This window comes from Entelurus aequoreus, linkage group LG01 (genome assembly GCF_033978785.1).
Source record: "Entelurus aequoreus isolate RoL-2023_Sb linkage group LG01, RoL_Eaeq_v1.1, whole genome shotgun sequence".
NCBI classification, from domain to species: domain Eukaryota; kingdom Metazoa; phylum Chordata; class Actinopteri; order Syngnathiformes; family Syngnathidae; genus Entelurus; species Entelurus aequoreus.
In genome coordinates, this window is record NC_084731.1 from 19,122,588 (window position 1) to 19,133,062 (window position 10,475).

At 36.9% G+C, this 10,475-nt stretch overlaps 1 protein-coding gene across 2 annotated transcripts in view; it reads right to left on the reverse strand.

Annotated features, from left to right (window-relative positions):
- Positions 1-1,546: 1,546 nt before the first annotated feature.
- Positions 1,547-10,475, reverse strand: part of si:ch211-112f3.4 (EF-hand and coiled-coil domain-containing protein 1) — a 13,916-nt gene continuing 4,987 nt past the window's right edge. Inside the window, exons 4-9 of one of the 2 annotated variants that reach the window (XM_062058655.1) lie at positions 7,664-7,728; positions 6,762-6,906; positions 6,567-6,684; positions 2,827-2,931; positions 2,665-2,731; positions 1,547-2,599 (exon numbers count right to left, since the gene is read on the reverse strand). In XM_062058655.1, coding sequence (XP_061914639.1) covers positions 2,454-2,599; positions 2,665-2,731; positions 2,827-2,931; positions 6,567-6,684; positions 6,762-6,906; positions 7,664-7,728 — 646 coding nt within the window. In that variant the 3' untranslated portion in view covers positions 1,547-2,453. Of the gene's footprint in view, positions 2,600-2,664; positions 2,735-2,826; positions 2,932-6,566; positions 6,685-6,761; positions 6,907-7,663; positions 7,729-10,475 lie in introns of both variants that reach the window. The other variant, XM_062058571.1, reaches the window with a different exon arrangement.

Consider the following 10,475-nt stretch of genomic DNA (forward strand, 5'->3'; position numbering starts at 1 on the left):
TCTGTTTTAAATGGGAAAAAATAACTCTGTGTCATTATAGTCAACATGGCAACTTTTTCTCGTTACGTTTGCTCTTGTATGCCAGTTTTTAATGTTTTTTTTTGTAAAAGTACTCTTAGAATGTTAAAAAAATGGCCCACTTCTGACACCTGTGCTCTATGCGGTAGTTTCAGTCCACAGCTACTAAGTGGGGCACATGATCAGAGAGTCTGTTTAGATGTGCCTTTTTAATTGTTTGAATGTAATCCAATTTAGAGACAGAACTGTGTGGCCACAAACAAAATCTTAGAAAAATGTGGTATTTGATGATATTCTTTGTTTACCTGAGCAAAAGACTTCTTCACCTTTGAACCAAGTCAACCAAAAAAAACGCATTCATTCATTCAACCAACCTGGGACATCATTGGAAAATCTCACTACACTATGGTTGCTTTGCAGGCTTCTGATTGGCCAAAAAGAGCAATGTCTTTTTAATGTGACTTTTTTTTTTTTTTTTTAACACTGCAGTGGGCAAAATGTGCATTTAAAAAGAAATATGACGCATGGAAGTCTTTGCTGGAGACACACTGTCACCTCCCAATGTTTCACTGTATATTTGCTGCATATGACTTAAAACAGTACAACAAAGGCATGTGCGGTCTGACCAGGGATGATGTTTGTTTCCTGACATTCTGGAATTAAAGGACTGCTATTTCATATTTGTCTACACTGGTTTTTTTATTTTATTGATGCTTAATACTTTTTCACCGAGTATAATGACCAAGATTAAAATGGAGTAGCGTAGTAAGCCTAAGTATAAATTTAAAACAAGGCAGAGGTTCTATTGAACAAGTATATTTAATATTTTTGGCCACTGTAACATTACACGCAGTTTGAACAGTAACACTGTGTTCGAATATTAAAAAAAAATAAAACACTGTACTTGACTCAAGTACCGTACCGCTCACCATACCCCGGTTTGACAATCACTGCTAAAGTCATTTCAAATGGCAGTTTTATGGCTTTATGAAATACTAAAAAAAAAACAAGAATATGTGGCTTTCAGTTTTAGAACAAGCAGAGTGAAAAAATCATGGAATCACTCAATTTTACTTTGGTCACAATAACCATATGAAGTGTTCATATCATTGAATCCACAACTTGGATCCTACCACCGCAACTAACACACACAAAAAATTAAAAGATATATATATATATATATATATATATATATATATATATATATATATATATATATATATATATATATATATATATATATATATATATATATATACAGTACATATATATATATATATATATATATATATATATATATATATATATATATATATGTATATATATATATACACATATGTGTATATATATATATACAGTATATGTGTATAAAAATGTGTATATATATGTGTGTGTATATATATGCGTGTATATATGCATACATATACAGTATATATGCATATATATATATGTAAACATATATATATATGACACATATATATATATTAGCTTGTTAGAAACTGAAAATAAAACAACTTGTACATGTCCGAAAGCTTTATTGGCATTGTCGTCGCGGCATACAACAAAATTAGCTTGTAAACAAAATGCTGAATTAAGTACAATTAGACATTTAATTAGTCAGTTATTTCATAAAAATGTGCACAATTTGTGTTGTCATTTAGTGAAATGGCTACTCACAAATATAGCAGCTTTAATGACATCATTTGGAATGTATTCACAGGGCTTCACTTTTCCCCACATTTTGTTATGCTACAGCCTTATTCCAAAATAAAATCAATTCACTTTTGTCCTCAAAATTCTACACACAATACCCCATAGAAACATTGTACAACATGTTTTATTTATACATTTTTGATAAATTATAAATGTATTGACAAAAACATTGGTTTCCATCCATGATCATGCTGTAGGAGACTAGTAAGGATAGAGAGAAATATGAATGCAGCCGTGTACAGAGACATCCTGGATGAAAACCAACCTTTCCCATCCAACCTGATGGAGCTTGAGAGGTGCTGCAAAGAGGAATATATGTGTACCAAAAATTCAAAAAGACTGTAATTGCTGCCAAAGGGGCATCAACAATAATACTTATGTAAATGTGTTTTTTTGTTTTTTTTTAATACATTTGAAAAAAAATTATAAAAACATTTTTACATTGTCGTCACGGGGTATTGTCTGTGGAATTTTGAGGACAAAAATGAATTTATTCCATTTTAGAATAAGGCTGTGAGATAACAAAATGTGGAACAAGTGCTGTGAGTTCACTGCACTGTCAAGCCACACATGCACGTTATAAAAACACCAAAAAAAAAGGTCATTTCTAAAAAAGGTAAACATGATTAGAACTTTAATCAACATAAATATGAATTAAATTAAATGTAGTTTCGTTGTTAAATTGTAAACAGCAACAGAGAATTGTGGGTAAGTGAGCTTGGTTAGCAGGAGATGAGCAGAGGGTTGGTGCCGCTCGGCTGTTTGCTCTCCCTGGCGCCCCCTTTGGCCCCGCCCCCTTCGCCCAGGTAATCCCTGGAGGATAAGTGCATGTAGAAGGTGTCGGCCACCTGCAGGACCTCAGATGGACCTGCAGGTGAGATGCGAGGGTCAAGAGGAGCAAAGTGGAAGGTGAGTATGTGACAACGTGTCTACCGTCTCCATGGTTACTGCACATGTCTAACATCTCCATCACGATTGTGCCCAGTTCCCTGCGGGACACCTTCTGGAGAGAAGATAATTATTCTTGGTGGTGCGTTTGGAACATGTAATGCAATACGGCGACAGCAGAGGGCGCCACAGGAACAGAGAAGTGACCTTGTTCCGTAGCTGCAGCAGCAAGAGGAGAGAATCCCTGAACTTTTCCTCCAGCAGAGACAACCTCGCCCGTTCTTTCTCCTCCAGGCTCCTCTTGGCCTCCTCCTTCGTGGGGGGAAAAAAGTAAGTCGGGGTTTCTCAGTCTTTGCGTTGTGGCGTCATACATCGCACATTCTAAAAATATTATTACAAAAAACAACAATAAAAAGTGGAATAAAAAGTTCAAACAGGTGAAACGTAATGAGAAAAAGTTGCAATGTTCACAATAACACAACGCTGTATTATTCTTTAAAGCTGTCCTTGCTCAGACAATAATAATGAATCAAAGTCAATGTTGTTATGAATGATTGGCCTATTCAAGGATCCAAAAAATTCACATCAAATATTCCACTTGGCAATATTTTAGGGCAAAATATTGGATATTGTGAGTGTTGGCCATAGCAGAAATAACTTATATTGGACAAAAAGGGCATAAACAAACAAAATAAAAACATATAATCGACAGATCTGAAGTTTATGTAGAGCAGAGGTCTCCAAACTTTTTTACTTAAAAAATTATTTTTATATATATATATATATATATATATATTTTTTTTTTTATATATATATATATATATATATATATATATATATATATACATATATATATACATGTATGTATGTATGTATGTGTATATATATATATATATGTATGTATGTATATATATACATGTATGTATATATATATACATATATATGTATATATATACATATATATATATATATGTATATATATACATATACACACATATATATATATGTGTATATGTATATATATGTGTATATACACTACCGTTCAAAAGTTTGGGGTCACATTGAAATGTCCTTATTTTTGAAGGAAAAGCACTGTACTTTTCAATGAAGATAACTTTAAACTAGTCTTAACTTTAAAGAAATACACTCTATACATTGCTAATGTGGTAAATGACTATTCTAGCTGCAAATGTCTGGTTTTGGTGCAATATCTACATAGGTGTATAGAGGCCCATTTCCAGAAACTATCACTCCAGTGTTCTAATGGTACAATGTGTTTGCTCATTGGCTCAGAAGGCTAATTGATGATTAGAAAACCCTTGTGCAATCATGTTCACACATCTGAAAACAGTTTAGCTCGTTACAGAAGCTACAAAACTGACCTTCCTTTGAGCAGATTGAGTTTCTGGAGCATCACATTTGTGGGGTCAATTAAACGCTCCAAATGGCCAGAAAAAGAGAACTTTCATCTGAAACTCGACAGTCTATTCTTGTTCTTAGAAATGAAGGCTATTCCACAAAATTGTTTGGGTGACCCCAAACTTTTGAACGATAGTGTATGTATATATATATATATATATATATATATATATATATATATATATATATATATATATATATATATATATATATATATATATATATATATATATAAATATATATATTTATATATATGTCTGTATATGTATATGTGTGTATATGTATATATACATATATGTATATGTGTGTACATGTATATATACATATATGTGTATATGTATATATATATATATATATATTAGGGCTGCAACTAACGATTAATTTGATAATCGATTATTACTTCGATTAATCGATTAATAATCGGATAAAAGAGACAAACTACATTTCTATCCTTTCCAGTATTTTATAGAAAAAAAACAGCATACTGGCACCATACTTATTTTGATTATTCTTTCTCAGCTGTTTGTACATGTTGCAGTTTATAAATAAAGGTTTTTGTTTTTTTTTTAATTTGTTTTTTTTTTTAATTGTAATTTTTTTATTTATTTTTTTAAAAAGCCTCTGCGCATGCGCATAGCATAGATCCAACGAATCGATGACTAAATTAATCGGCAAATATTTTTATAATCGATTAGTTGTTGCCGTAATATATATATATGTGTGTATATATATATATATATATATATATATATATATATATATATATATATATATATATATATATATATATATATATATATATATATATAGGCGGTGAATTTTTCTTGTTTGCGGATGACTCGGCCCTGCTGGTATCCGGCAAGGACAAGTCACAGGTGGAGAAAATCCTCAGTGCTGAGCTCTGTAGAACTTGCACCTGGCTCGCTGACAACAAGCTATCCATACACTTGGGTAAAACAGAATCCATCCTGTTTGGGTCCCACATCAACCTTAAGAAAGTCAATGACTTCACCATAAAAGTGGGTGACATTGTTATCACCAGGAAAGATGAGGTCACCTACCTACGTTCCATTCTAGAGGCTAATCTTTCCTGTGATAAAATGGCAACCAAGGTAATCAGAAAGGTTAACCAACGAGCGAGATTTCTCTACAGAATCTCCTCTCTGGTCAACAAAAGCACCTTGAGGATTCTGGCGGGAACTCTCGTTCAACCCTTTTTCGATGACGCATGTAATCGCATGTAATGCTGGGGTACCAGGAGGTACCTCCAAAACCCTCAAATCTAAACTCCAAACATCCCAGAACAAGCTAGTCAGGTTACTTCTAGACCTCCACCCCAGATCCCACCTCACTCCTACCCACTTCTCTAAAGTGGGCTGGCTCAAGGTGGAGGACAGAGTTAAACAACTTGCACTGAGCTTAGTCTATAAAATCCGCTACACCTCCCTGATACCGAAGTACATGTCAAACTGTCAAACTACTTCCTTAACGTAAATGACCGCCACAACCACGACACCAGGGGGAGCTCCACTAACCACGTTAAACCCAGATTCCAAACTAACAAAGGTCTTAACTCATTCTCTTTCTATGCCACATCAATGTGGAATGCGCTCCCAACAGGTATAAAAGAAAGGGCATCTCTATCCTCCTTCAAAACCGCAATAAAAGTTCACCTCCAGGCAGCTACAACCTTAAACTAACACCCTCCCCGGATTGCTAATAATCAAATGTAAACAATCAAATGCAGATACTTTTTCTTATGCCTTCTGATCTCTATCTCTCTCTCTCTCTCTCTCTCTCTCTGTCTCTCTCTCTCTCTCTTTCTCTCTCTATGTCCACTACTTGCTGTTCATATCCTACCCCCCACCCCCTCCACACCCCTGATTGTAAATAATGTAAATAATTCAATGTGATTATCTTGTGTGATGACTGTATTATGATGATAGTATATATCTGATAGTATATATCTGTATCATGAATCAATTTAAGTGAACCCTGACTTAAACAAGTTGAAAAACGTATTTGGGTGTTACCATTTAGTGGTCAATTGTACGGAATATGTACTTCACTGTGCAACCTACTAATAAAAGTCTCAATCAATCAATCAATCAATGGTTTATCCGTTATACAGTACTCAATACCGGGGTAAAGCGGAATATACAAAAAATAAAGTTTCTCAGTATCTTGTCTTTGCAGTCTATTCAATTGAATATAAGTTGAAAAGGATTTGCAAATCATTGTATTCAGGTTTTATTTACGAATTACACAACGTGCCAACTTCACTGGTTTTGGGTTTTGTAATTGGATATTAAGAATATGTGAAACTTCAGTGACAACCTCCTTAAAGTTTTGTAATCAATCAGAAATATTCAAGCAGCTAATATACGCCCAACATGGCTAAGTGTGGAGAGAGCATTTTTCCCATCATGCATTGTAATAGTTTTAAATGGCTGTAATTTAGAATTTTTTATGGTGATTGTGGACGTGTTTTATAATGTCCACAAAGTAATGAAAACGTGTTGTCTCACCTTCTCCTCCCCCAACTCTTGGTTTAGTCTGGGCCAGCTGCAGCGCCCCCTGCTGGCCTCTGACTCACTGCTTTGTTGGCCCTTAGAACAGCGCTGGTGGACCGTGTGACTCTGACATCTTTAAGAAGAGGATGAAAAGAAGCGAAGGAGTGAGCGTGTCTCCGGTTTCTTCTGCAGGCTACAAAACGAGCTAACCCTTTAGCGCAGCCGTGCGGTGGGTTGATGTGCTTCTTCGCCTCCGGGGGGCAGCGTTGTCCTTGCTCGACGGCCCCCCTGTGGCCCTCTTCCTCTTCATCGGAGGCAGCTCGGCCCTCCACCGCTCTCTGCAGACACTCCGCATCTGAAAGGGCCCAAAACGCTTTGCCATGAATGCTACATTAAATAGTAAATAATAAATAAATAATAAACCACAATACAACAATAACGCTACAAATCAGTTAAATTTTTTACAGAAAGTTCTTATTCTGCGGTGGAGTTACGTTCCTACGATGACGATTTAAGTCCGGTTAGACCCTGAATTTATATATGAATTATAGCTAAGTTACCACTTAAGTCAGTCACGATACACAGAACACATAAATAATAGAATACATTTTTATAGTAGGGATGTTTTTGTTCTGCCGATTTCGATTATCCCAACCCCGATATCGATCACATGCGTTACAGTAAATTGGTCAATGAATTCATGCTAAGTGCTATTGACAGTGTAACAATACAAACACAATATTGAAACTAGTTCCTTATTCTCTTTTACTACATTCAATTGTTTGATCAAAACAAAGTCAAAATTTCACAATAACTAAGCAAAACCGAAACGTATCATCTACTGTTCATTTAAATCCTTTGGTTTTTGCTCTCCAAGCCCTCCTGTGTCCCAGAAATGATTCCCCGAGTTTGTAAACATTAACAACAACCACAATTAAATTGATTTTGAGGAAATAAAATATCGACCTAATCAATCTGTATCGATCGTATACTGATACTACCTTTGGTGTCACTGCCCGATTTAAAATCATAACGAGCCGCATGTGGCCCGCGGGCCGTATTTTGCCCAGGTCTGACCTATATTCTAGTCATGGGATTTAGAGATTCCTCACCTGTTTTCTGGTAGCTTGCGACTCCTCTGGGTGAGGCAGCGTCAGGGAGACAGACACAACTGAATCTGAAATAGATCACAACCGTATTTACAATATCTTGCATTACCATGAATTGATTAACGTGGACTTAAACAAGTTGAAAAACGTATTCGGGTGTTGCCATTTAGTGATCAATTGTACGGAATATGTACTGAACTGTGCAATCTACTAATAAAAGTTTCAATCAATCAATCAATCATTTCTCCTACACACAGTATTTCTACGTGCAGAATGTTTTTCCACAAATCCATTCAGTTAAAGTACCAGTAGAGTGGAAAAACAAGTTGCTTCTATATTGAAGCTATTATCATATATGTCTGATTTATGACACCAACAGACTTACAGAGTTTGCGAGTAAATAGATATGATCAAAACAGTATCAATATCACGGAAATTCCTGAGCCTTTTTGAGAATTAATGAGCAAGCCAGTCTCGTAATCTGTGACGTAGAGGGAGGAACCACAGATCCCTTCCCCATCAACAACAATGCTAATCAAGCAGACTCTGTGAGGGACAACAATGATTACTTTGGGGAAAATGATGATCCAGAACCTTATATTTTTGAGCCCGAACACAAGAAGGATGAGCAATACGTTTAAACGGATGCATCTTAAAGGCCTACTGAAATGAATTTTTTTTTATTTAAACGGGGATAGCAGATCTATTCTATGTGTCATACTTGATCATTTCGCGATATTGCCATATTTTTGCTGAAAGGATTTAGTAGAGAAAATCGACGATAAAGTTCGCAACTTTTGCTCGCTGATAAAAAAGGCCTTGCCTGTACCGGAAGTAGCGTGACGTCACAGGAGGTAATATTCCTCACAATTTTCCTTTGTTTACAATGGAGCGAGAGAGATTCGGAGCGACAAAGCGACGATTACCCCATTAATTTGAGCGAGGATGAAAGATTTCTGGATGAGGAACGTTAGAGTGAAGAACTAGAGGCAGTGCAGGACGTATCTTGTTTCGCTCTGACCGTAACTTAGGTACAAGCTGGCCCATTGGATTCCACACTCTCTCCTTTTTCTATTGTGGATCACGGATTTGTATTTTAAACCACCTCGGATACTATATCCTCTTAAAAATGAGAGTCGAGCACGCGAAATGGACATTCAAAGTGACTTTTATCTCCACGACAATACATCGGTGACACACTTAGCTACTGAGCTAACGTGATAGCATCGTTCTCAAATGCAGATAGAAACAAAATACATAAATCCTTGACTGGAAGGATAGACAGAAGATCAACAATACTATTAAACCATGTACATGTAACTACACGGTTAATGCTTTCCAGCCTGGTAAAGCTTAACAATGCTGTTGCTAACGACGCTAAGGCTAAATTAGCAACTTAGCAACCGGACCTCACAGAGCTATGATAAAACCATTAGCGCTCCACCTACGCCAGCCAGCCCTCATCTGCTCCTCAACAGCCGTGCTCACCTGCGTTCCAGCGATCGACGGCGCGACGAAGGACTTCATCCGTGGGTTTGGCGGCTAGCATCGACTAGGCGTCTGCTATCAGGGTAAGTAGTCCTTGTTGTGTTGCTACAGCCAGCCGCTAATACACAGATCCCACCTACAACGTTCTTCTTTGCAGTCTCCATTGTTCATTAAACAAATTGCAAAAGATTCACCAACACAGATGTCCAGAATACTGTGGAATTTTGTCGAAGAAAACAGAGTTCTGTGTATTGTGTCCAAACACTTCCGTGGACCTCGCGACGTCACGCGCATACGTCATCCTCCAAAGGCGTTTTGAACCGGAAGTTCCCCGGGAAATTTAAAATTGCACTTTATAAGTTAACCCGGCCGTATTGGCATGTGTTGCAATGTTAAGATTTCATCATTGATATATAAACTATCAGACTGTGTGGTCGGTAGTAGTGGGTTTCAGTAGGCCTTTAATTGAAACACTATAGCATCAGCAGCATTGCTAGGTGCTAAACATACAAACTAACCATAATAAAACAAACACTTACTGTAATATTTCCACTCTCGCTGGGATGCCCACCGACAGGACCCTCACATAATCCAGTTTAGACGAAGAATCAATTACAAACCTCATGAAGGGTTAAAAAAAAGTTGCCGCAACTAGCGTCTTTTTGTGTCTTTTTTACATTTCAGGGGATGTCAAAGTGGACCAGCCTCTCGGTCCATGGCCACATGTGTCTACTACCAGGTGAGAGAGGCATTAATTATAATCTACAATGTACTTTTAGCAAGTTTGAGACGAAGCAAAAGCAGCCGCGGCTCAGTGTGTCAACAATAGCAGCGTAAGCTAGCATTAGCTCACTGCTATCAATGCGCCTCTAAAATAAGCCGTCTGCGTTAGCGCTTATAATAACAATATCGCTCATATTTGGTTATTTTCATGTCACGACATGTGAATGGAGTATAATTGGCGGTTTCTGGATGTTTTAGAGGGTTTTATGGGTGCAACAGAGGACCCTCGATCTGTTAGCCTGACCTGTTCGCTATTCATTTACAATTTGTTACGATTTTTGAATGCATAAAAAAGCCAAATATGTGTTCTTGTCTTACATAAGGATTGTGAATGATAAACAGCACATCTCTTTCCATTGTTTGCGTATTTCCAGTATGACTGATCTGTTGATATTCCTCCAGTGACCCCGAATCTACGGAAATTGCTGAAGATGTTCGAAGCGGAATATTTAAAATGGCCAACTGAATTTGTGGCTGTGGAGGGGGGCGTGGCCTTCGGGCCTGCCGCGGAACGGGGGGTGCCAGGACCGGCCTCGAAGACAGC